This window comes from Phaethon aethereus (assembly GCF_964289735.1).
Source record: "Phaethon aethereus genome assembly, chromosome: 1".
NCBI lineage: Eukaryota > Metazoa > Chordata > Aves > Phaethontiformes > Phaethontidae > Phaethon > Phaethon aethereus.
In genome coordinates this window covers 190,564,252-190,591,881 of record NC_138575.1, presented here as the reverse complement: position 1 = coordinate 190,591,881, position 27,630 = coordinate 190,564,252, and the positions used below count along the sequence as shown (strand labels likewise).

At 40.5% G+C, this 27,630-nt stretch overlaps 1 protein-coding gene across 1 annotated transcript; it reads right to left on the bottom strand.

The window, feature by feature from the left end:
• Positions 1 to 157: 157 nt before the first annotated feature.
• Positions 158 to 27,630, bottom strand: ITM2B (integral membrane protein 2B). Its single transcript, XM_082007001.1, has 6 exons — positions 27,316 to 27,630; positions 10,008 to 10,136; positions 7,682 to 7,888; positions 5,535 to 5,645; positions 1,658 to 1,808; positions 158 to 366 (listed from the first exon to the last, which is right to left on the bottom strand). Exons 1-6 carry the CDS (start codon positions 27,412 to 27,414, stop codon positions 278 to 280), a joined length of 786 nt encoding a protein of 261 aa, XP_081863127.1. The 5' UTR covers positions 27,415 to 27,630; the 3' UTR covers positions 158 to 277.

Genomic DNA, 27,630 nt, shown 5'->3' with positions numbered 1-27,630 from the left:
CTCCTAGTATTCATCACATGAAATGCACTAGCAACTAAGTCTTTATACAATTGCTATTCAAATATAAGAACACAACCACACCTGAAAATAAGGAAAAAAACTAAAACGTATTGATTTTACATGTATCATGAGATGAAAAGTATGGAAAGTGTTCAGCAGTAAAGCCCTGTCCACTACTTACATAAAAGAAGATTTTAAAAAAACAATCACTGCACACAGTACAAAGGGTGGGGTCATACTGTAATTTCTAAGTCTCCTGTAACAGTAATATTCTTCATTACTGTTCACAGATGAGAGTTTCCATAGCAAACCTGTTCTCAAAGTGTCGAATCTTTCTGCAATTGACAGCTTCACGCTTCTGAATTCCTGTTTGGATTAATAAAGAACAACGGAGGGTAAACAGAAGAGGAGATGAGGTGCATCAGAGACATAACAGTTTTACATGTGCTATAAGAAGATGTCACCAGAAATCAGAACTCCCCCTTTTTGATCCCCCTCTCAGAGGAAACACACACAGGCACATACTCGTACTTAAAACATCAACAGGCAATGATCCTGAAGGTGTGGTGAACCAAACTGCCGTACTGGTTTAGTTAAAACCAACCTGCCAAACCCCCCCACTGGCTAGTTTTAACCCAGATCAGTTCCCAATCTCACTTTCTGTGCATCTGTAAAAACGCTTGTAGGGACATGAGAAAACGAACAGCAAAGGAATAAACTGCTACAGGCAAAAAAGAGTGGACTAGTAGTATTTAAACAACATCACCCTGGAATCGGGAAAAGACAGAAAGTAAACAAATTTTAGCCGAACTAATGCTCACTGCCAACCTATGCTCATCATTTATTACCACAGGATCAGCATACTGAATTTTGAATTGGATTTTGCTATTAAAACCTTTTCATTTTTAAACTTCGTTCTAAATTACTTTTATAAAATGTATTTTTTTTCCTCGTTTTCCCAACCAGTCAGGTCCAACAATATGACTAAAGCCATTAAAATGCTTCAGTGTGCACTTGCACATCCCATATAGTTAAAAACAAAAAAACAAAAAAAAAAAGAAGCAAGTCTGAGTAAAATCCAAGTGCAAATTTTAAGCCAATATTTAATAGCTTGTCAAGACTCTTCCAAGTGATGTTTTTCAAATATTTTCCATGAAGGAATACCAAGCACTACAACTCTCCTGTGAAGACAACTCTTACTCACATTTCACCAATGCAAATAGAAAGACATGGACTAATTTATAGATGGCTTTAATGACAAGAAAAACCTGCAATGCTGTACTTGGACTACAAAGCTATGGCTTCTCATGTATTAAAGGGTTTTTTTGTTTTGTTTTGACAGGGTGGGTCAAGAAACAAGATTAAAGAAAAGCATCAGTGAAAGCCTGAACCCCAGAAAAGATACCCATGCATACACACACACTTTAGCAGCTCCTAGCTCACTGGGGCCTTGAGCACTTTTGCACAATAAAATGACTTATGTCCATACCTACACAGAAAATATCAGATGTACTTAAGCCCACAGAGCCAGTTACTGCAATAAGCAACCCTTGCTTTAATAAGACTCATTCCTTTCAACACAACCAAGCCTATTTATTGAACTCAAGCAGCATTGAACTTTCTGCCAACACAAAAAGATCGCAGGAGGAACATTTACCTTTCATGGCTTCTTTGCGCTGTAGTTTATAGGTTTCCTTGCCACGGCAGAGGCGGTAAATAAAGAATCCCAGCTGATCCACATTTTCAATGCGATCAGTAACAATCATCTGTTCATGAATCAAATAGGACTGAGGCAAGTATGTTCCAGCCTGGTTGAACAAAAATATAACAGCTCTGTCAAAAGCCATCTCTTCGTGGTCTAAGTACACAAGAAACGCTTTGCAGTGTGTTTCTTTAACATGGCTGTGACATATCTTCTTTGAATTCTTTCAAAACATTTATGACCCACAGAATTTTATTCTAAATGTGCAAACACGACTGCACTGCACTGCAGAAATACATAATTATTATATTCAAAAAGGTCACAAAAATTCCACTGATGCATACATCCACCGCCCTCCTGCTGCAGTAACGTCAGTCTTCAGCAGAGAAGAAATGTTTCCTCCCAGAAACACCCACTGTCATGGATCAGTCCTGCACTTATCATCCAAAGTTTTCACTTAATTAACAACAGCCCAACAGATCGCAGTGGGAACTACTCCCAAACAGGAGTTGGAAGAAGCATGCTCTACATGGAGATCCTCTGGTTTGGGAAGCCTTGAACATATTCACAGCGTGGGTCACAACTCTCAAGCCAAATGCAAGACGAAACCATCTATCCCCATAAGTTATCATGGTGACTCCCACAATTGTTTATATGGCAAGGTATTAGAAAGCCATGGTGGTCTATCAGGGGTTTTAAGGCTATACACTGAAAAAGGGAAGAGCCATGACAACACGCAAAGGCTTCCCAAGCCTTTTCTGGTCCCTTCAGTGTTATTTTGCCACAGCTGAAACAATGGAGGAACCCTGCTCTGCACACACCTCGCTCTACACAGCTGAAGATGCACATACTTAGCTATCAGCCAATTTCCTACTACTGCCACTGGTAAATGATCATCAACTTTTTTGAAATATTACTTCATTTAAGAAATCCTGTTAGTATGATTCTATTTTATGGCAGCAGAGAAGGTGTTGCTTGCTTTATAAAAATAAAATTATCACTTAATTAAGGAAACAAATTCAGCTTCTGTGGTGAAAGATCACTATTTTTCATTGACAATAAACAACTTGAAATTTCCATTGCAAAACAAGACTGTTTTTCCAGTCCAAGCATCATGTTGAGAAGAAGCTGATTAAATGCTATTCTTTTCAGCAAAGAAAGAAAGGACTGTACAAAATTCTCTTTAAATTATAAAAATTTTCCTCAGCTTGTCCTATGAGGAAAACAGCAGCATTTTTTTTTCTTTAAATAAGAGCTTGGAAGACTTCACACTCCCAAATTATCCCACTCATTATTTGGTAATTAAATCACTGTAAATTACTGTATCTTAACCCCAGCATCTCAAATGGATGAGAGAGCCCCAAGGGAGCCCCAGAGCAAAGCAGCAGTGCAGGGCACTGGCAGGGTGGGCAGCAGCGCTGAGGACTTGGGGCATCCTGCGAGGACACTCCTGGGCTCATGCCCTCCAAACAGCAGGCCCTCCTGGGACGCCCTGGACCCAGCTGAGGGGTGCAAGAGGAGTGGGAGCTCAGTGCAGGAATCTCCTCTGCCCACCTGCTGCAGGAGCGACTACCCAGCAGAGGGATCCAGTACAGACGCAAATATCGTCATCTTTGAGACGTCCTGTGCATCGCATATGGTTAAAATTGGCCAGTTGGCTCAACAACAGGAATGAGGTGGATGAACAGATATACCTGGGCTTCAGCCTTGTTTCCCAGGATAAGGAGGCCTTTCACTGTCCACATACTCAAGCAAACTGTATCAGTATATAGAAATGTCTATCTTTAGGCCAAAATTATGGCTTTTTTTAAAAAACAGAACAGCCCAGAGCACCTCCATTTTCATAAAATGCCCTCTGCATGTATTTGGAGCTCATTTTAATGAAATGAGCACTTTAGTTTCATATAATGAAACTAATTAATGGTTGGACTTGATGATCTTAAAGGTCCTTTCCAACCTAGTGATTCTGTGATATATCTTTTTCCTTGTGCAACCAGTGGGACTGCAAGACAGTAAACAGAGATTTACTCACTTTCTGCATCTGCAGAATAGTTTCCCAAATTTCAGTTACAAAATATTCAGCCTGATTTTCTGAGACATCAAATGCCCACAGCTTTTTGTTAATACAATGAGAATTAAACGGATGTCTTGTAAAATTAGGGCACTCACTGTTGGGGACAATGATCAAAACAGTTTGCTTTTGCACAGATTTTCAATTAAATGCGTGATGCCTGGTTATCCTCTTACTTGTAAACAAGTTTATTTGATTTAGTACTAATGACAAACTAGGAAATTAACAAATTTTAGTAGTGGAATTTGTGTTAACTGAAAATCGAAACAAAACAGCATACACAAAGTAAAAAAATATGGGGTCACCGAGTTTACAGACACCACCTCATCCTTATGTACAGGAAATAAAAGTGCCAGTCTCAAAATAGGCAGCAAAAAAGCAGCAGAGGACTTACTTGTGAAGTCATTCTTCACATGAAATTTATTTATATACACGAACCACTCAGAAGTGGCTAAAATGCTTCCTGGAGTCCTAATTTCAAAGCCTTGTTTGAAAGATGTAAACCCAAAGATGATACTAACAATTCTAAAATTACAAAAGCCCGGTAAAATAAAATTTAAAACACTCTTCCCAAATCTTAGACACAAGTTAGTTTATCAGCTAGCTCTCTTCCCCACCCAGGGGGGGTGTAAGGAAACCAGAAGGCTGAAAAACAAGATAAATACTATTTAAATCTGCATTAAAAGCATACATATGTAAGAGTCAAAAAAAAAAAAAAAAAGATAATGATTCACGTTAAATTAGTAAGAGACCCCATTAGATTATCTGCTTTGGCCTCCTCAATTTCACAGGCCATTACGTTTCACCCAGTTACTACTGCTAACAGAACAACATGTCCCCATGGTGGTGACAAGCCGGCCAGCACCAGCACCACAAGCCTGGCAGTAGTATTCAATTATCAAACTCTGCTGGGAAGAGATTAAGAGCTCCCACAACGTTATATGGAAAATTCATGTTCAGTTGTTTAGCAATTGTGGTACCTCAGTTCTTTCCACAGTCCTTGTTTTTAGGAAAATTAATCTTGTTCTGAAGGTCTGGTACTTGCAGACCCAGGAATCTGGCTATACTAAAAACCCTCTTGCTTAAATGGGCTTTGCTAATCATACAGTCCAAATCCTGATCACTCCTACAAAACCTCCCTGGAAGCAGAAAGATCCATCCTAAAGCTGCTGGAAGCCTTATGAACTCACATGCAGCACTAGTCCGTCACACGTAGTGGCACATCTAATTTCCCTGAGCATGCACAGCAGATCCAAAACACCTCACGTACATCACCCCCAAGCCACTGGACCAGTTCGAAGTAGGGCCAACCCTAGGGACCTGTGCTTTAAATAATGCCCATGTTAAAAAGATTTCACAGTATATCTACTTCAGGCCTCTCAGCTAACCAGTCTTAGTCCTGCGCATATGTGCTTTATGACAATTTTAGTCACAATGGATTATAAATGAAAAACCACATAGAATAATATCAAAGAGTCTAGGTACACCACATTTACACAATTTTGTCGGCCAAATTTGTAGTATCAAAGAATAAAATCAGGTTTGTTTGCCTTCCTCTGAATTAGTAATTCCTTCATGACTGTAGTTAACTAACTAAGAAGGTTATCGACTTTCTTCTCTCTTTGCAAAGATCTCTAGTGATCAGTTAACTTTCTAAACACGTGCGTCTTGTATAAAGGTCAAGAATTCTGGCCCAAAAAAAAAAAAACAATGCTCTTTTTTCCCTGTCTTAAGAACAAATTACTTATGATTTAACCATACCTTGATGTTGATGAGCAGCTCCAGGAAATTTTTTGGCGGCATAACAACTGAAGTGTTCAGAGGAATCACATAGCATTTATCCAGGCTAAGGTCAAGATAGGCAGTGAGTCTCTGTTGAGGAAGTATTTATTTTAATCAAAATAACAAGAACATCAGAAAATTCACACACAGGCTTTGCTAAACTGCTATTGCTTCATGTTGTTCTTCAAATTACTGTTTTCTTCACTATAAAGTCTGTCCAACAAAACCCAATTTGAGAGTAGGTAAGTGCAGAAAGAAAAGGCGGTCTTGATGAGAGTTTAAATCTATGACAGGGATTTGTGCAAGGCAGCAGGCAATAAGCAGCTCAAATGCACTACAGTAATGAAATTACAAATGTGTATCTGAGCTGTTAGGGAATGAAGTACAGTATTCATTTATTCCTAGTGCCTGCATTTTGAAACAACAGGGCAAAAACCTTGCTCTAATCTCCATGCTTTTATATTTTGTTATAGTGTAAAGGGGAAAAGCTGCTGGTAAGAACAAAATATAGAAGGAAAAATTACTGTTACAGATAATGCAACAAAAATCCTTTTATTTTCAAAAATACTACTGACTTGAAGGGTTAATGATTATTCATAGCTGAATTATTATCTTTATAGTACTTGAGCTGCACTATTTGCCATTATTTGATAAAAACAGAGATATAAAAGCCCAGGGAATTATCTTGATGAATCCTATGGCTCTGTTCACTGAGCTGGGTTTTATTGCATCTGTTCTTGCTAAAGACAACATTATCTCAAGCTGCTGAAAGCTGTAAGGCTGTGCATGTATATAAAATACTGAGCACCAAGAGCCCAACAGTCAAAAGAGTACCAGGACAGCAATCATCAGTGCAACTAATCTCATTACATGGGAGTAAGTGCTGTGCCTATGGCAAATGATCCTTGCACTGACCTTTAGAGCAAAGCCTTAAGCCCATTAAATCAAAAAGTAAATTTCTAATACTATATTGTTCCTATTCACTTCTTACATGCTGCTTTTTTTTCCTGGTTTTCCCTCTTTAGAGGCTTTACTTTAACTCTTAACAGAAGCTCCCTAAATATATTCAGGAATATTTTTTAAATTACATAGCTCAAGCAAGCAATGTTTTCCTCCAAATCTGGTTATGAATATTTGATAGATAGCACTCATTTTGCCTAGAAAACTTGAAACTCTGAAGCTTGCATAAAAAATAGGACACTTTCCTATTCTTCTTTTTCAGCCTTACTTAAAAAGGCTGTTCAGTGAAGTCTTCAAATGTTCACAGAAATTTAGCTTCCTGAAAACAAGCTGTAGAACATTTCATCACCAGCAGGCAGCTTCCATCAGGCTGACAGAGAAAAGAAGGGCTTCTAATTGTTTTACAGCTCTCTTGTTAATACCAAGAGCTGCAGGCTCATCAGCTGCCTTACCAAAGATTTATTACCACGATTCCTATCAATCAAAGTTGTTTCTACAAAAAAAAAAAAAAGAAACAGCTAAAAGTGCCTTGATACCTGGTTCAGTGCCTTTACGAATCACAGTAGCCTGTGGTGCACAAGGAAAATTTAGCTTCTGCTAGGCTTCCTACAGCATCTGGAAAATGAGCTCTCCTCCACGGTCAGTCAGCTGGTCGCTTCCTTCCTTTCTGCTGCCGCTTTGGGGGTTTAGAGCTATGCTACGAGAGCAATCTTGGGGGGGGCCTGAACATACCTAGTGACGTCAGATGCAATCAGCCCCTGCAAGTTAAGGTCAAAGCTATGACAGCCCTTCCTAAACTTCCCTCGGCACCACAGCAGTTGGTCAAATTCTGGCTTGGTGGACTTAGCACAGCAAGAACTATGTTCTCTTTACTTCCTCATACAAAGGAAAGGAAATAGCTCCAAGATTTTTTCCCTTTCTAAAAACAGAACTGTATTTGCAAATGGTGGTTTACAAACTATCTCATGATGACTGTGTAATGCTGCACTTTGTATGCCCGGTTAATAATTGCTTGCAGCCTGCTGCTGATCCAAACATTTCTGCTGCCTCCTCCACCCTCTGCTTTCCCCCACCACAGCAATTAGGGAGTACTTTTATCAGGATGACTGAAGGGGAACGTTTTTTGAGTTTTAAATGCTTTCAGTTTCTTCAGAAATATTTCTTACCCGGTGGAAGTCATGGACGATATCAGCAGGATCACTATCAGCAAATTCAGGGACAGGCACACTGATAAATTCAACATCTTCCTCCTCCAGGATCTGAATATTTTGCTCAATTGTGTGGTAGCGAGCACTCTGAGCCTCTGCCCCAGGCTCAGGTAGACTTAAGCCATCTTCAATGTACTTTATTCCGCAGAAATACACACCACCCTGCTAAAAATAGTAAACAACCCAGCAACAAAAACATCAGTAGCTTTGTTAGAAGTTTAAAACTAATATTCTCAAAGCACTGTGGAGAAGAAAAACTTGTCAGACTAGATGAAATGTTTTCCCTTTAATTTGATTCATACACCGAAGCAGGAGCGAGTTGCTATCTACAACAGGACCATGGGTAAAACCTTGATTGTACTGAACCCAGAGGGAGTCCTTCCCTGGAGTTCAAGAAAAACAGGATCCCAAAAGTAAGTTCTTAAAATCTAGTCTCCTATTTTCCATCCATTAGCTGTGGCACATTGCATCTTAGTTTTAGAAAGACAATGAAGTTCCTACATCTATATGTATGCATATTATTGTTATTATTACTAAATTATGATTTAACTGCAGTCAATAATTACAATTTAAGACATTGAAATTGGTCATGCAAATCACCTTTAAAAGGGAAGTCTAATTCTGAATTTGGTCCTGCTTGCAGCAGGGGCTTGGACTAGACTACCTCAAGAGTTTCCTTCCAACCTTAATTATTCTGTGAAGTTGCTTAGTTTTGCAATACTTCAGAAGTTTTGAAAGTCAGTTTCTAAAATAAATTATTTTTTGTTTTGAACAGTTTTGAAAGAAAAAAAGGTAATAAAAAGAATTTAAAACAACCGATTTGTGTCATTCTCTCACAGTACACATGGCAGGTTACCCAAGTGAAGTGCAAAATAAAGTGCTGAGTCAGAGGAAGTAATTTACCAAATTTACAGGCCAGATAGTTTTAGAAACATACAACTAATGCATATTCACATGCCATCAATTTAAATTTTTACATTGAAAACATGCCTTCAGCGCAATGTTAGCTCAATTCCTGAATGTTTCCTTCAATGCAGATCTGACTCACAAACAAGTACCACAGGTTTGAATTAAACAGCACTTTCCATTTCAGGTAGCTGGCATGTGAAAGGTGGAGCACTGCGGTGCTAAGCGCAGATGAAACATGCATTACTAACACAGCAAGCCTTCAGCTACTCTGAACTTGTTAATCCACCAAGATATGCTATGCTGTTTAAGCACCATTTGCAACACTACTGTTCCCCTGTAAATTAGGTTAATGTGACAGCCAAAGTGACTATAAACTGCAAGTTCAGCTAGAATTTCTCATGTTTAATTACTTTGCCTTCTATGTTAGCAGCTACTAAAATGGGGAAAAAAAAATCCTGGTAGCAGGGACAAGAACACAGAATTTCTACCTTGTATTTAATGTGCACTAAACACTGGGCTATAGGGATTCATGTTTTGCTTATACTCTCCCTTTCTGATCCTGTGACTCTTGCAACCCCAGCAAGTTTCTGAAGGAGGGAGAGTGTGCTTGTACCACCTGGACAACAGCCCAGCACATCCAGCGCTCCGCAGTGACAACTGCCCCCAAGAAAGACAATATTTAACTCAGATCTCCCATGTTTCAGGTAAATGCTCCACTTCCCCACCACCACTGCTTTCACGAGGCTCCTCTTGCAGCAGTGCCATTTGTTAAAGACTGAAAATACAGTTTATCAGAGGTCTAATCTCGTCAGCATGGATTAGACTTGACAGAGCATGTTTAACCACGTTGACTGTGCTTCTCCCAAGTCCCCTTCAGGGCCTGTATTTCTTATCCCTGTGGAGGCTAGGAATGAGGACAGACACTGCACTGCTTTGACAAGCAGTCCCTTTCCTGTGTGTTAGCAGTACCGCATGCATACAGGAAATCTGGGGTCAAACACGGAGACTTTTGAGGGGTTAATCCACCTCCAGTATTAGGCACTGCGAAACAGGAGACAGAGCAGGTGAAAATCTGGGACACCGCTGGGGTTTCTAAACCCAAGTCCTATTTAGATAGAATCTTTTCTCTGCAAAGTAAGGTTTTCAAAAGCGTTGCTGTCTTTTATTTGCCAGCTTCGTCCCTACCCTCCTCTGCCAACAGGTAACTTCAGAGCAGGCGAAACACTGTGCCTTTAGAAAAGCTGAAGTTTTAGAAAGATAAAGATAGGAGTAGCAAGGCTATTGGGTTTAGTCTGTTGGTCTTCTTCCCTCTCCTAAATGTAAGGCGTAACAGAGTAAAACACAACCCTCCCATAACAAAATGTATTTGACTTACCTGGAATGCGAAATATTTGTACAGATAGGCACCACCCAGGATCACACCAGCCAGCATAAAGGCCAGTCCGAAGCACATGCACCAGCACCAGGCCCTTCTCTGCCCAACAGGCACAGCATCCTCAGGGTCCTGAAATGCATCAGAGAAAGACCTTCAATGCACCATTCCCAAGACACAGATGATAGCAGACAGTTCAGGCCCAGCAAGTACAAAGATTGCATCCATGAGAAAAGACTATACGTACTTTATCACCATTGTTTGGAAACATATTTTATTTGGTAAAGTTTAAAACAGACCTATTTACGTCGAGGTTTAGGAAAACTTAACACTCACTTTTAATGCTATCATCACTGACTAAATCATTAGGCTTAAGACTTAAGGAAGACAAAAATCTAATCTCCGAAGGTACCTAATAACACAGTGAGCCACTTCTCAGATTGCAGACAGAAAAATACCCCTTCTCTAGCAACCTCCATGCAACTACAGCAGAGCGAGGAAGTCAATTCAGAAAGGTCAGATTATTTTTTATCTTGGTATATGCAATTTAAGTGAACCTGAAGAACCAACAAAAGATCAAAGGTAATAAGAACAGCAAAATATATCCTTTCCTATGTTGTTCCATCAGGAAGAAAGAGACTTTACCACCTCTTTGCTGGCAGAATAATAAGAGTGGGAATGAAAAAAAGATGCTTTGTAAGCTGTAGTTAAAGAAGTTTTCTGCTCTAAGACAGCACTGGCCGTGCCTCACTCTATTTGCTGTAAATGTTATGCTAAAAGAATGATAGGATGTTTCCCCTTTGGGGCACTAGTTTGCATAACCATACAGTCCCCACAGGCACCGTATGCAATAAACTGCTGCTTGCAAAATCTTTCCTCTATCAGCCACATCACAACGCTTTTTCCTCCCCCAAGTGTTTGCATAACTCATGTCCAAAAAAAAAAGAAAACAAAACAAAACAATCCAACAACCCCCCCCATGTTTGAGTCACCCACTTCCAAGCCATGATAATCCTGGGAAAATATCAGAATTCAAATAAATACAAAGCAATTCACTACCGCTGTGCAACCAAAAAAAACCAATAGGGTAGCATGATGACCAAGGCAAAATCATTACGACCAAATAAACAAAAAAAACCCCAAACAAGAAAATGGAGGAAGAGCATGAGAAGGAAGTACTTGAATCGTCATCGACAGCTATGGTTGTCAGTTGATGTTCTGCCTCATGGGTTTTTTGCAGTATCTGCTAATTACAATGTTTTTCCACGTGAACAAAGTCGTGGGTGTAGTCTCCATGCTGCCTTGGTCCAGTGGGGAAGGAACGCCCCTCATCTGGCTGAAGCCATCTAAGCAAGTCTGACACTAAATGGAAAGAGGACCCTCCCTGTAAACAGTGGGGAAAAGAGGCGCTTCCTGAGAATGACTCATCTCAACCATCCCTGAGAGGGAGAAGTAGTCTTTTGGAGGGACTTCTTTGCACTGATTATAAAGGGAGATTCCTTGGTTAACAAACTAGGTACCTAATTCACATGCAGCTAAAATTAGGTGACATGAAACCCACCTTTACAGTACACTGCAATTATCTTCCACACAGAAGTGGCAATACAGCTTCTTTGCCAGGCAACAACTGCCAAAATCTGATTCAGAAATATTTAGAGTTGAACTCCGAAGATATTTCACAGATTTTGTTTTGCATTACCTTGCAAACTACTGCAGTAAATCAGGTTGTGAAATCTCCATCTTTGGAGGTTTTCAAGACTCAACTAGACAAAGCCATGGCTGATCCTGCTTTGGCAACCATCCTGTTTCTAAAGGGAGGCTGGACTAGATCACTTCCAGAGGCCCCTTCCAAACCAACACTTCTGGGATACATTACAAGGCAAAGTGAAAGTGGCTAGAAAACAGTTGCCGTGGACTGAAAAAGCAGAATTAAAAAGACAAGTAACAACTTTTAAAAGTTTTTACATTACTAATTATTTAAAAAATTCAGTGTAAAGAATTACAGGTTTACTAGCTGTGTGGTTTTCAACCTGGCTGTTTGCAAAGACTGAGAATAGAACATAATACCCGTGGTAATCTAATTAACTTTCAGGTCAGGTTAAGATGCACTGTGGATTCTTCTATAAATCATCTCAATTATAAATCTAAACCAGGTAAAACAAGGATTTTTATTTTTATGTTGCCCTGTATCATTAGGTAACTATTTCCCTAGATATTTCAATGCATAAAGGACACCCAATTGAAACTTTTTAAAATAGCTATCATTTAAACTGTTACAAGTTAATGTCAGAAAAATCGATAGCAAACTGGCTCTGGGATACAATGCCAAAATATTCCCTAGTGAATAATATAAAGAGTATCTTTATTCCTTCCCAGTGCTGCTTTTATTTTGTCCCTGTTTTTTAAACTCCAAGCAGAAGTATCCATTAGTGGAATAACTGCCTCTGCCATTTTTACATCAGAAAGACTTACAAAATATGCATCTGGGAAATGGTGCAGAAGGCATACACAGCATGAACCTGGAAATTAATTTTGCATAAGCCACAAAAATAATCAGAAGAAGGAAAGTAACTTTTACAATTTTACAATGCCAGGAGGAACCTGAAGGACAAGTTTATCAGTATTCCACCTTAAGTAATTTTGCTTTGATATACAAGATGACAGATGTAAACAATACATTTAAACAACTCTTTAGATCCTCTACCAGCATTTTATCACTATTATTTTGAAGGCATTCCTAATGGTGGCACAGTAACATATTTTGTATTTGTAGCTGCCCATTGCATTGATTTGTCCATAGCCTACTGAAAACAGCACACCAAATTTAGAGCAAGAGTTCAAACCCACTTTAGCCTCTTGCTTAGGACAGTGCATCGAGGTGTTGCATCTCAGTACAGAGGAACCACAAGCACTAGGTAACACTGAAAACATTTTATGCTGTTGAAGGAGAACATAGAACTAATTTCCTCTTCCGAATCTGAAAAATAAGTACACCGTCAAGCAGTTTAAAACCACCTTAAATTAATATATTACAAATAACCCACTGAAGCTAAATTATACTTATATTAGTAGCTGTACCATGGCTAAGCTTTTGTATTGTTGCCATGACAGCTTAGTTCGGGCTGAATTGACCCAAAAGAGTAATTCATCCCTTGCTATATAAATCTGACCCTCCGCGCCGCAAGAGGAGAAAGTGCGACAGATGCTCACCCTCCTTCCAGGTGACTCATGTTCTGAAAGAAAAGAACATGAAGTGAAAGTGGATCCCCGCTAAGAGGAACAGTGCTGAATTAGTGCCTCTCCCCACATAGTTACAACCACGCTTTGTTCCCAGATAGCAGCGCCAGCTTCTGAAGCCAGAGCACAAACATGAGATTGCAGCTTCACTGACTAATTTTTCTCTAGGTCAGCTTTCCACTGCCAGAGGTATCTGACAAAAGAAAGCAGCATGTACTTGAGGTGAAGACTGACCTCTCAAAATATGCCTCTCTACTTTTGTGAGCAGCAATAATTAATCATTGCTGTTCCGGTCCTTTTCTATCCCCTCTTCTGCTTCATCCCTGCCCCGTGTAGTTCCAACTTCCTGGTGAATCCTCAACATTAAGATGATACCACAGAACTAATATTCTCTGATGCAAAATGCCTTAGGAGGAACTGGATGCAAGCCCAATACTGGCTTGTTTGCCGTGATGAGACGATTGTTCTAATTGGAAAACATTTGATTAGCCCATTTCCCATGGACAAGACGTGAAACAGAAGCATCTCTCTGCCACTTGTACACTAAATCTTACAGTGTTAAAATTAATGGCTCAGAACTTCCCAACCTGAAAATAGCTTCAAGCTCTGCAGGAACAATTTTCCTGTAGATAGAAAGTGAGAAGCATCAAATTCTCTCTTATTTGAGATTTAAAGACGCTGGCAAGATTCTCTCAAACCGGTCATCTTCTCACAGAGAAATTGCAAAATGACTGCAGTTTTGAGTAAAGATCCCTTCATCAGTGACCACAGCAGCTAATGTGAAACTGCACTCTGTCTTCTTACTGGAACCATGGAAACACTCTGGAGATGGACAAATGATACCACAAACTATTTACCAAAGCACCTCTCAATTACAGAAATCTTTACAAAAACATATTTACAACAATTAGCATTAACTGTTCTGGAGTGGGTTAAAAAAAAAACCAAACAAAAACCAAGGTTAAGAATCCCTAAACCTGCAAACGTTAGCAGTTATTAATGGCTACTGGCCACATATTCTCTCACTCTTTTCAGTTCAATTTTAACGCTACTTTTTTTTACTTTAAATAAACGCCAAATTTCAGAAAGACCAAATTCATATTTGGGGTAACAGCACAAAATTCTTCTAAGCAACTCCAATACTGAGCCACAAATGTGTATAATTAGACTTGGTAATTACTTAGATTTTCCCCTTGTGGCTTTTTGTACATAGTGGAATATAATTGCTTTAACATTACAAAAGTGAGGCAGTCTAAAAACTTACAAGGCATATGCCTAGTTCATATTAAAATGGGTGAGAAGATTATCAGACCTTGTTCCTATGCAGAAATTAAGGACACATCAATTATATGATTAAAAAAAAATCGTATGAATCAATTAGGTAAGAATCCACCTAAATCAGATATGATGGATATGCTGTGGGGAGTCCAGAATATTGTATGACCGTTGTGCACCTATGCTGAAGACAATGGCCCAAATTTAAAAATAGATACAATAGCAATAAAAATAACTTTGGAAAGGGGAAATGTCTTTGAGAACCAACACGCAGTCTTTGATCCACAGAGAAACCAGATGCAGAGTATTACTGAGTATTCCAAATATAACTAAAAATGTCTGCAGTATAATACACAAACTGTCCATAATTTTGCATCTAACATCATTCAAATATATATACACACACACACACACACACACACACACACACACAAAAGCTTAGAATTAGTGTGGGTAGAACTGGATGGACGCTGTTCAGAACAGTTTTCTTCCGAGATCCTTTGCATGCCAGTTAGCTCACTCAGATGGAGAGAATGCAGTGGGGCAGACTGAGCTTCCTGGAGCCAAATATTGACCAACTGCAGCTTTAACTAGTGGAATGGGGAGAAGGTAAGTTAATGATGACTCCCTGAAAGTGTTTCTTAATTAGGGAGGCTAAAAAATCTTGAAATAAAATACTGACCAAGGGCTGTATAAACTGTATTCTGTTGGTCAGGCTTGCCTGCCTTGACTTGTAAATCTGACATCTGTAGAAAAACCTCCCAAAAGACAGTCAATTTAAAATGAACTTAATTTAGAAAGAGGTCTGCATTCCTCCCATGGTTTTCCTGCCTGAAGACTGCTCCAAGCTGGGTATTCTATTTATTACTTGTTGCAGATGGGAAATAAAGGCAGGCTTTTGCAAGACTCCTCACTTGGCAGATGCTGCAAATCTGGAAGGCCATCATACCGATCTGCCTCTCAAGCAGCAATTTTATGCTTCCTAATAAAATTAAATTTAAATTTTAAGTACAATGAACTTTTAACTTGCTAGCTGGAAAAACAGACTTTATATACAATAGATGCTTCAGAGACCTCTCGCTTATCACAAGGAGTGACGTAGTCTTTCTACCCAGATGATGAAGCCTGAAAACAAGCTATGGTTGTTTATGTGCAGTTGATATCTGAACACTGCAACCCTTCCGTGGCAGCACTGCCAGCTCCTCTTCTGTCAAGACGGACAGGGACTTGTCCATCTGGCCAAAGGCTCTCTGCCTGAAGAACAGCATGAGTACCAGACCTTAGTTCTGCTTGTTGCTCGCTGCAGCAAGCAGAATAGCTTGGATAACCAAGGAGATTAATTAATTAGAATTAACTGTTAGGCAGTTGGTACTGTTAACCTCTTCCTGCATTTCTAATATCTGTGTATGTTCTGTAACGTAATATTGTAAATACAAAATCTGTTGTACAACACTAGGAAATCCAGTAGGAAGAAACTACATTCCAAAAGCCTTCCAAAGTCCACTGTCATTTTGATATTAGCTGAATGCTACCTTTCACCAAATAATTGGGGTGTTTATTAAAAAATGAGGTGTCTGTCAAATGACTCATTTCATGGTTCAAACGTCATAACCATCATGGAATAAAAACATTAATATAAGCAGCCAGCTCAAGATCATCTTAAAAAGGGAATCAGTGCTGGTGAGTAGGAAGGTAGCTGCATGTGTTGGGAAAGATGGAGGCGAAGGGAGAACAAAAACAAATCAGAAAACAGGCAAAAAAAGTGGACCAGGAAATAAAACTAGAGATAAACATGGTGGAACATGAAGATTTCAATTTCTCTGCAGGAAGTCAAGGAAAATTACAACTGTAAAGTGAATGTAAAGGATGTGAATCAGCAATTCACCCACAGCTACGTGATAGAGGGACAATAAAAGAAGCATGTCTTGGAAGAGTAATCCTGCAACTCTTAACTGATGTGAGTAATCCCAATTTACCTAAACACTGCCTTCAACTTCTGAGATAAGAGATTACAGAACTTGACAGCAGCCAACAATTAAAGAGGATGGGTAAAGAAGAAGCCTATAACTATTTAGTCTGCTGTTTTGATTAAATTTGGGAGCAGTATTGTAAAGAGTGTTTATTTTTATTGTTAGCCTTGATCTTACATGGACTAGAAAGTGGAAAAAAGAAAAGAAAAAAACAAAAAACAAACATTTATTTAGATGGCCTGGAAGTTCCTTGTAGACCAGGCAAGGACCTTCTTCAGGTGATTCACATGCACAGCTTTTGTCCTCATCCCAGGCTGTCTACAGCAATTGTACAACTAACCACACACTACATTCACTCTATTTTCTTCAATCTGTGTTCCCTAAATTGTTGCTCTTTTCTCTGCCCAACTCCCTTCTCTCACCTCCAAACCCAGTGGTTTCAAGTCTGCCTATAATTTCCTTCTTATCCTGTGTCTATGCCCCACGCATCTTTCCCCATCCCAAAGCAGAGTTCTCTCTTCTCTGCCACCCACAGAGTAGTGGGCACACCTTATTTCTGTTTTCTCCCTTCGTTACTGCTACAAGATAAACCATTCACCACATCATCGGGGTGCTACACGCTTGGGAAGAGGAGCTGGGCTATGGGCACAGAAGTGCTCTATATCTTTAGCCTGCCCCACCAACCAACAGCCCTGTGCCTCTTGTCCTGCATTGTCACTGTAAACACTCAGGGCTAAGGACTACCCTGCTTGCTTTTTCTGTACAGCAATTAGCACGACAGGATCTTAATATCATCTCATATTCCTTCTCAACATCAGGAAATACTTTTTTACTGTGAGAGTGACTGAGCACTGGCACAAGTTGCCAAGGGAGGTTGTGGAGATATTCAAAAGCTGTCTGGACATGGTCCTGAGCAACTGGCTCTAGGTGGCCCCACTTGAGCAGGGGGGTTGGACCAGATGATCTCCAAAAGTCCCTTCCAACCTCAACTGTTCTGTGATTCTGAGACACACATCAGCTATTTTTAAGTAACACTAACACTATGCAGGAAGAGGATCAATGAATCACTTTAAAAGAAATCAATCCAAGAGTGCTGGGTCTGTGCTGGACAAGTAATAAAGCTCCACATAACCTTTACTTCCTTTGCTTTGGGTCTTTATGATTCTTCTGCCTTCTCCCTTGCTCTCAACATAAAACTTCAACAAAACCTACAACACTTGGAAAATGTGTTGTCTTTAAATGTCTGGATGCTGACTTCAAAAGTTCTTGTGCTGCTGACAGCCACAGAGATCCAGGATTGCCACCATACTGTACTGAAAACAAAAAGTTTTCATAAGCATGGCTAGTGAAGTGGTTGGAGACAGGTTTTTTTCATATGATATGCAAGTGTTAATGAATTTACCTATACATTTTCATAAATCAGTGACAGAAATTTGTTCTGCATTCTCTCAAGTATTTTAAGTGTTCTGATGCAACAATTCACAAGCCATAAACCAAAACACGCAGATGCAAGCTTGCACAGATATCTAGCAAGAGGTCCCATGGGGATGTTTACTTTTTAAAACAAGAAACCCCAAACCTAAGAGGTTATATGGGACATTTTTCAGAATACATTTTGCTTTCAGAAAACAAAATCACAGAATCATTAAGGTTGGAAAAGACCTTTAAGATCATAGAGTCAACCATCAACCCAACACCACCATGCCCACTAAACCATGTCCTGAAATCACTACACATTACAGCATGACAAACATGACATTTCATTAAACTGTCCAATTCCAAAAAATGCTTAATTTTTACACATTGCCAAAATAAACCCTTTTCCCCACCTCCATTCTTTGACTTATAACTGACTTGCATTCCACCATACTTACAAAAACTATACGGAATAAATCTGTAACTTTAAATGCAGTATTCCTCTCAACCTTATCCTGAATTAAATCAATGTTTGAAAACAGGAACTTAGAAGGTTCCTATTCCACTTAAAATGGATCAATACTAAATTATCTTTTTGACCTTGATTGTTCCAGTTTCCATCTCTTCCTTATCCTGCTCACTTTTTATGTCAGAAATTTCTCTGCTTTTTTCCTGTGACTGCCTGAATCTCAGACATCAGTATGATGGAATGCTGTGTGGATTTAACCTAGATTTCTCTCAAGACTATTTTCCCAAGCGGTGTCGGCTCTTTCACCCAAGAGATCTCATTAGCATGCACATATGCACCACTGAGCCTCAGAATTTAATAACTCTATTCCCAGTTCAGCCACAGATGGTATGTCATCTCAAGCACGTTACAAATGCTGTGTCTCAGTTTCTCTCAAAAGTAGAATCTAGCATCACAAAAACCACTCGGGAGTTCTCTAGGCCAGCCTCTTGCTCAAAAGGAGGGCGGACTCTGAAGGCTGTCCAGATTGCTCAGGGCTCTTGTTCAGTCAAGTTTTGAAAACCTCCAAGGACTGACACTTCAAAGCTTCTCTGGGTAACCTGCTCAGCAGTCAATTCTCAGATTGAAAAATATTCTGCTTATACCCATACCCAGTCAGAAGCTCTGGTTTTTCAATTTATGGCCACTGTCTTCTCAGTCACCTCCCCAGGTGTCAGGAGGCTGCTGTGAAGGGCCCTCACAGCCGTCTCATCTCCAGGCTGAACAAGCCCCACTTCCCTGGCCACTCCTCACAGGGCTTGTGCTCCAGCCTCCAACCATAGTGATGGCCCCTGCTGGACTTGCACCCGTTTGCCAATGTCTTTTTTTGGATCAGAAAGCTCTCAGCCTTCAGCGATGCCAGTGACTTGTGCCCAGCTGACTTTCCACCAGGAGCCCTGGGTTTTTCTCAAGTAGAGCCAGGTTGGTTCCCAACCTGTCCTGATGGAGGGGATGAGTCTGCTCCAGGTACAGGACTTTCCATTTGTTATTTCTGAAAGTCATGAGGTTTTGTTCAGCCCATTACTGTAGTCTGTTGGGGTTCCTCTGAATGGCAATCCTGTCCTCAAACAAACATACCTTGCTAATACATATATTGGTGAATTAAGATGTGTAGTACCTGTACAGCAAGCATAGTTCTCTGAGTGGAAACCGTTTTATGTGCAAATACACAATAGCATTTAATTGTAGCCCTTGTGAGTATCAGCACAGAAGAGCTGACCTTGAAAGACTTAGATTTAATTACGCCCTCTTTCTAGAAGAAACTGTTGTACCAATCTAAAAGGGCTTCACTGCAATTAGACTATTCAAAGCCTGAAGTGGAGCCCACGCTCCAGTGCCCAGCACCTGGCTGCATCACACCTCGCAGAAACACAGACGCTGGCCAGTGTTCAAACACCTCACCAGAAGAACTTCCCAAAACTGCAAATCTTGGGCAAGACAACTCAACCACACTGTGTGGCAGCCTCAAAAAGTCATGTTCCCACCCTGCAAAGGGTACTGCATTTTCAAACGTGCAAATGCAAGGGTTTTCTATGTAGACTGTATCTCCTAAAGTAAACAGTAAGTAGACCTTCGTGATTCAGCAACCATGCAAGATCCACCCCAGAGATCACTGCCCCCTCCCAGTTACAATCTCCCCAGCATATTCTTTTTCCAGTCATTCCACCATCTCATTCTGCCCTCAGAACAGCAGAAAGCTGCCATCAAAAGCAGGAGTTTGATGAACCCTAGAAGGAAGACAACCACAAATTATCCAAGAATTTGCACTCAAGGAACTCTACTCTTAAAATTCCTGTGGGTTTTATTTTTATATGTCTGTGTGTGTATATATATAAAAATATATATTATATAATTAATAATATATAAAATTCCTAAAAATATTTGTATACATGCACACACTAACACTCTATGGAAAGGGCAAACAAGTGACCAACTTGTTTTTTCCATGACCTCTATAATAACTGTTGAGCAAATATTACTTTGCCTTTTTTTTCATGGCAAATTTTGTATGGCTGTTGCACAAAGGACCCTTGCTTGTAGATGACGTATGTATCACTCAGACAGGAGCTGGAGTCTCGCTATGTGTCCACTGTGGTCTAAACCCTAGGCCACGTGATGTCTGCTGCAAAACCATTTCCGACTTCATTGCAGAGCTCAATCTGACTAATTATCTCATTCCTTCGGTTTACCACATCTGTAAAATTAGGACAGATATCTGAGTTTTATAAATTAGTATGCTTTTCATCTGTAGATTCAAAGTAATTTCCACCGAGGATAAAAAGCAGTACATAAATAGCAAGAAAATGAATTTTGTATTATTCATATGGATCAGGAGACTAAAACCAGATAATGCTAACCTTTGTCAATCATAGCATAGGGGGAGGGGAATGGGAAAAAAAAAAGGCAATCTATGCAATAGCTAACAGAACACACCATTACTTATCCCACTTATCCTGGCTGCAGTTCTTATGTTTGAAATATGTCATAATGTTTTTGGAAGCGCAGAATGAGGAACATTTAAAATGACGAGGACTTAAAAATGCAATATTTGCTTTTGAAGGTATTTTCTAAGAGTCACAGAGGGAATTATTTTCTTTATATGTAAGCTATTTGGTGCCTGTAGCTAGTGGCTACTGGATAGAAAATACGTGTAATGCTGACACATATTCCAAAATCACAAATGCAGAAGCATTAACTGAAAACATTATTGGAGGTATGTATCCTTACCATTCTTAAAACTCCCACTCAAATAACCATTAGCATCAAAAAATATTAAATTGCTGATAAGAAAAAAATGGAAAATACCACACAAATAACACAGAAAAATTATTTGAGTCTATAGAAACATAACTGATAGATTACATTTGCCACTGTAAACATTTCATTAAAATACTTAACAGGAAAAAAAACATACAAGCACATTATATTTTGAAATTAAACTTTTCTTGAAATAGACATTCAGATGTTGGATTAAATATTCATTATAATGGAAGGAGTCTAAACAATTTCCCTTGAAAATACTGTTGATTCCAAGCACATTCTCTTTCAAATGTTTGTTTTTACAGGAAAATTAATCATCTCATCTTGATCCACATCTTCACAAATGAACTAATTTTACTTTAGCTTCCCCCAGTGAACAGAACTTTTGGTTCCAAGAGCCTCTAAGTCGTATTTTTCATACCACTATGCAATGTTAATATCCAAACTAGTTTCTTGAAGCTTATCAGAAAGGTGAAGAGTATTGCATCACAGAAAGACAGAAGTGAACATAAGAGAAGTATTTATGGCATTAACTATTAACAATACATTAACAGCACAGAATAGTTTTTCCAGATATTGCACTATATAAAGCTTCATCTAATTATGGATGTTGCCACATGACAATGTTAAGCAAAAAAAAAAAAAAAGTTCTCTAAATACATTTTTAGGGCAAGAGGCCTCAGCCAAATATAAGTTTGTTAATCTGAAAAGAGAAACTATTTAGAACTGCGTAAAGTAGTTGCATTGTCTCTATGCTCATCCCTGCACTAAACTGATGTAAACTGTAATGATATGTATGGACATCAGCTCTTGCTCAGCCAGCCAAAAACGTAAATGATACAAACAACTGACGAGGCAGTTATCACAAATGTCTGGTAGAATGTATCCTGTTTGAAATACTAAATACAATTCTGCTGGGAAATGGCTGTATTTCCAAACCAAAGCTTTGTATTTGTTATTGAGGTCGGGAAGTGATGAGAAACAGAAAAGGAAGTGAGAAATGGACCACGGACAGAATTCCTCTGTCCCACAGGTTCACTGCCATTGCTGGGGGGATGGGGATGACACAATCTCTTCCCAATCGCTTTTTGAACTTTCTAACTTCTAATTCCAAATTCCTAAACTTACTTCAAAACAGCAAGAGATTTTTAAGATCTTGGGTTTTTTAGTTTTATTCTCTCAACTGCTGGCAACCTCCATGGAATAGCTTTGGGAGCCAAACGTCTTAAGACCACAGTGATCTTATTTTTAGGAAGCTGCACTACTTAACCGTTAGCACAGATTCACCATGTAAAAGGATGCAGTGGATGACATCAGCCACAAGACTTCTTTTCTTAGGAAGTGTTCCTCATGAACAACTCCTGCCACAAATTTTGTTTACATAAACTCAATTTCCATGAATTTCTGCTTGCAGGTACCCATAAAGCCAAATAAGTAACAGAATCCTGGATACCTTTTGTGCCTGAAACTGGAGGGTTTTCACCTGAGGTTTGATGGCTTTTTATTAAAATCCTAGCAAAGTCAGGGAGGAGAGGAGGGAGAAAGTTCAGTTTGTTAGGATTTTTTTTACTTCTGGTCCTCTTTTAAATAATCATGCCTTAATCCAGAACACTCTGACAGACAGCAGAAGCTGGTTGGTTTAATGACCTAGTTGCATCATGGAAAGTATAGGAAAATTGGTAACTGGGGAAAAGGCTATAGAAAATTTGCTGGAGGAAGGCTATGAAGGGAATAAGGAAGCTCCTCCAAGAAAAAAGAAACCAAACCAAACAACCCAAAACCATCCATCTACATATCCCATAAAGTAGGAAAGCCTGCTTTTCTTACAGCAAAACAACAAGCAAATTACTATTTATTAGTGTGTACAGTAACATATATAGTATATATGTTATATAGTATTTTGATACATATACACAGAGTACAGCAACTGTGAAGCTAACACCTTTTTTTCAGAAACATCTAACACCAATTACACAAAATCTAAGGGTTTTTCTACATGGAAAAATAGTGCTCAACGGTATTTCCCAGGTGGATCCTCTTACTCTGTGTTAAAATTGCCTATGTTAGTATGCTTCAGAAAAGATTAAGCTAAATGGAAAAAAAATATTAATTTTGAAGTGCAGAGTAATAATGTTCTCATAAGGAATAAATGCAGAAATCTGCTGCTTTTAAAATTAACATTTACACTTTCACATTGAACTCTCTGCAGATACAGCTATCCAAAGGTCAGCTGTGATACATATGTGTGAATCCACAGCTTCTGTGCACAAAGCTGTATTTGGTAAAGATGTGCCAAGCTGAGTGCCCCAAGGAAAAAAAAAAAGTAGAAAAATAAAGAGGTTGCCACCTACCCCAGTGGTAGGAAGGTAAGGGCCAAAGAGCTTTGGGGAGGACTTAATCTGCTGAATGGACCCTGCAAAATGTCTGAAGACTTTAACTATGCTCAGAACCATCTCTGGCTCTCGAAAGATCTACTGTAGGGAGAAATGTTAAAATACCACACATTGTTTGTTTGTTGGGAAACTGTGTCATAAAATAGCCTATTGTACTGACAACGAGCAAAGTGGAAAATTAAATGTGGCCTGAGAACCTTCACTAAGAATATTCTGTATTTTGACCAAGAATTATGGCATAGAAGTATCAGCCCAACAGCAGTAGCAGAGTTGTAACAGTTGTCAGTACACTAAGTATGGAGCCACTTTCACAACATGCAGTAATACTCACAGGTGATTTATGCAGAGACAGGATTAGCGCTCTTGATTTTTAAACTCTTTTTTAAGTAGCATACACCAATGCATAAAACCGTTTGCCTTCCGCAAAAGCTTTTTTTAAGATGATGTTCCTGTGATACAGCCCCTACTTGTCTCACATCTTCCTCTCCTCCCTTCCCCAATTTCCTATTAGTGTCTGCATCGGAGGTTACTGGATAAATTTTGGTGTGATCAGAGCATTTTTATGCCACGTCATCAGCGTATTTTGGCCACAAACACTCTTTAATAAGCCCTAGGAAGATTATCTACTTGAGAGTAATCCTGCGATGACAGACAGAGTGGCACTCTTCATGACGGCGTGCCAGGAAAAGTGGCAGAGACCATCACAGAACTAGCCCAAAAGCTCATACCGTGGAATCTTTATTTTCTGGACATTTCTTTCCCTTGCTCAAATCTTTGGAAGTTCTTGATAATAAAATTCTGAATGTGCAATTCTGCTGATCCTCTTCCATTCTTCAGCTTTTCCCTTCAGTTGAGAACGCTTCCCAGGACTTTCTTCATAAAAGAAAGCTTCATAAAATGTTGCAATATTTTCCATGTTCACACTTGTGATCCAGAGCTATTTACAGAAACAACGCCTGTAAAGATACTGGAGAGAGGAAAACAAATGTCCTATATATTCTGTTTTGGAGATGGGACCTTTTTTCAATGTACCAGAATTCACTCTTCTATATACATTCTCATATTGCCTTCAAAACTCATCTGAAGCTACGGGTTTTCCAGCAATGAAGTGATACAAATAATACATTTGTCAGATGTGGTTTATTCTTCCCCTTCCCTCCAAAAAACTGCATAGGCAGTTGAAGTTCCTTGTGGAAAGGAGAAGATTCGTTTTTAATGCATTTGTATCAGAGAAGGCAAAGTTCAAAAGAGCGTATCTTGCACTTACCTTAAAGGTATCAAGTTTTACAATGGCCCTCAGTTCCTTTTTTCGTCCGAGGCCTGAGAATAAACTCCCAGACTGGAAGATCCAAATACCCCTACAGCTACATAATATAATTTGTTTCAATATTGTTAATCCTGCATGGATTGCATAGCTTTTTCTACTAAAACTACAGACAACACTACTGTACTCAGATCTGCTTTCATTGAGCTTGCATGTTTTACAGCATTAAAAAAAAAGCTTATTCAAGAGAATTTTGCACGCTGGTAGGTGTAGGTCTGCAGTTCTGCTAAGAAAAGATGGAAATGTGTCAAGGAGAATGTCAAAGGCTCGATGTCCCTTATGAGCACTCATTTGCTTTTGGAATTTTCATCTGTACAGAGCACCCACTCCTAGCATGCTATTTTAGGACTGTTTTAAGCCTTGTTCAGGCATCTTCATCCCCTGATAACAGTGCAAGAATTTATAAGTAGTTACCGTGAGACCAGAGCATGTTTTGACCTGGTTAATAACTGTTTGCAAGTCTCATTTCTAGGCAAGGAAAGCAGTACTAAGACCTGAGCAAAGTCAAGGCAGATCCTGTATCTCATCCTCAGCTGCAAGAATTTACAGCTCTGCATTAAGGAAATCATAGTCAAATAACAGGCTTCCGTCAATATCTGGACAAGGTCAGGAGGATTTGGTCCCCAGTGTACCATTAGCCAGATGTATTTTGTTTGTTTAGCAGTAGGAACGATGAGCCCAAATTGGTAGGCTATCTGGAAACAAAACATCATCCAGGGCAGATCTGGGTTCCAAGGTAGTATGAAAAACACGTTTTCTGGAACTTATAGTTTTTGTCTTGTTTACATGCTCGGTGTCAAACCGATCACCAAACCTGGGGTCAGGAAGGAACTCCACAGCTCAAGCTGGGCTCGGGGAATCCATTACTTCCTAGAGAATGGCACTCCCACTAGGAACAACTAGGCACACAGATCACCTAACACATTTCCCGTAATTGCAGGCAATTTGAGTAATGATACTGTCTCATTTGTTGTGGCACATTGTTCTAAGGACTTAAATACTTTGGCCGGCGTTTTGTAAGTGCAGTAAATTCCGTAGAAATGTGACATTTAACCACTTGCTGTACCAAGAAGATATCACTAGAAACACCTTGCGGTGCCCCTTGGCTTTGAAATGACAGCGGATTCTGCAGGTGAAGAACCTGATCCCACCAAAATCACAGCAAAACCTACACAGGGCCCAACTTCATGCTAAAAATTCAACAGATTTGTCTTCTCAGGCAGAAGTTCAACCACAAAGATTTAGGAAATTAATAAACACTATCTCTTTTGCAGATCCAATCTGGGAATTCAGAGGCCTGATGCACAAAAGATTGTGAAAGCAACTGAAAAGAGCAAGGCATGCTGTTTATGTGCAGCTGGCCATTTTTCAAGTTTTCATTCTCTTTCCAAAGAGCTTAGAGCAAATTACACTACTCCTAATTAAAACCCGGTTTTGATTACGGAGGCATAGAAATTGCAACCCAAAACCTTTATGCAGTTTTGCACTTCAAAAACTTTAACAGCCGTTGCTGTTTTGTTCTTTGTTGCTGTTTGGAGAGGCGGAGGGAAGGCGACAGCGACCGGAGTTTGGGTGCTGTTCTGGGGCGGGGGGGGAGGGAGCTCTTTGTTCCTTTTATTTAAACCAGCCCAACTTTCAAGGCGAAGTTCGCTGTAACACACAATCACCAGGCTCTGTACACACTCCGCGGCACGAGCACGGCCAAACCTCCCATTTCACCCTCACCGAGCGCTCCCTGCCCCTGAAGCGTTTTCGGTTTGCGAGCTCGCCTAGCAGCTTGCCGGATTTATCCGTGCGGCCGGAGGGGAATTAAACTCCGTGTGAAGACCAGAGGCGATCCGCCTTCTCCACGCAAACCCACCTCCCGCGACCGACCCGAACGCACCGACGGGATGCCCCGTCCTCCCTACCGCGGGCAGCGGGCCGGGGACGGGCTGCGGGACCGGGCGGGCAGTCGCCCGCGGCACCGCCCCCGCCTCACCGCGCCGGGACGGCGAGGGCAGCCCCCTGCCGGGGCCAGCCCCCCAGCTCGCCGCCACTCGCGGGTACGGACGGGACGCCGCAAAAACGACGAAAGCGCCTTAAAAGCCGAGTTGGACACGTTCCAAGCGCTGACGGGCTAAAAAAAAAAAAAAAAAAAAAAAAACACCACAAAAATCCCCAAAGTAGGGAGAAGCGGAGCTTTAAAAGCTCATTCTCCTGTCAGCCATTTTAGAAGCGTGAGCTGAGAGGGGCGGCGGGGCACACCGCTGCGCAGCTTTCCCTGCTGGCCCGCCCGCCGTTTATCGCCGAGGGGTCAGGGTTGAGAAGAGCAAATAAAGAATAAAATCGTCCCCGGCGCGTTTCCCTCCCCGCGGCAGCACTTCGCCGCCGAGCGGAGCGGCGCGGCCGGGCCGGCCCCGGCGGCTCGGTCCCCTGCCGCCCTCACCTTGGTGTCCGGCGGCAGGATCAGCACCTGGCTGTTCTCCTCCTCCTTCTTCGCCGCCTCCTTCTGCGCCAACGCGGAGTTGAACGACACCTTCACCATGGTCGCTCCTCAATGCCCCGCACACAGGAGAAGGAGGACGAGAACGAGCCCGAACCGGCGGAGCTTCGAGGGCTGCCTCCTACCTTGTCGCCCCCCCCGCTGCCGTCTCGCCGCGACTGCCGCCCCCGTCCCCTTGTCAGGCAGCGGAGGAGGAGGAGGAGGAGGACGAGAGGCGGGCCGCGGCCTGTGGCGGGGCGGGGAGAGGAGGAGGCGGTG

Coding starts and splice junctions, on each gene's coding strand:
- ITM2B (XM_082007001.1), bottom strand. CDS start 27,414: ATGGTGAAGGTGTCGTTCAACTCCGCGTTGGCGCAGAAGGAGGCGGCG. Junction 7,889..10,007: donor ACAAATATTTCGCATTCCAG/GTAAGTCAAATA, acceptor TACTATTTTTAG/CAGGGTGGTGTGTATTTCTG. Junction 1,809..5,534: donor AGCTGCTCATCAACATCAAG/GTATGGTTAAAT, acceptor TTGTTCAACCAG/GCTGGAACATACTTGCCTCA.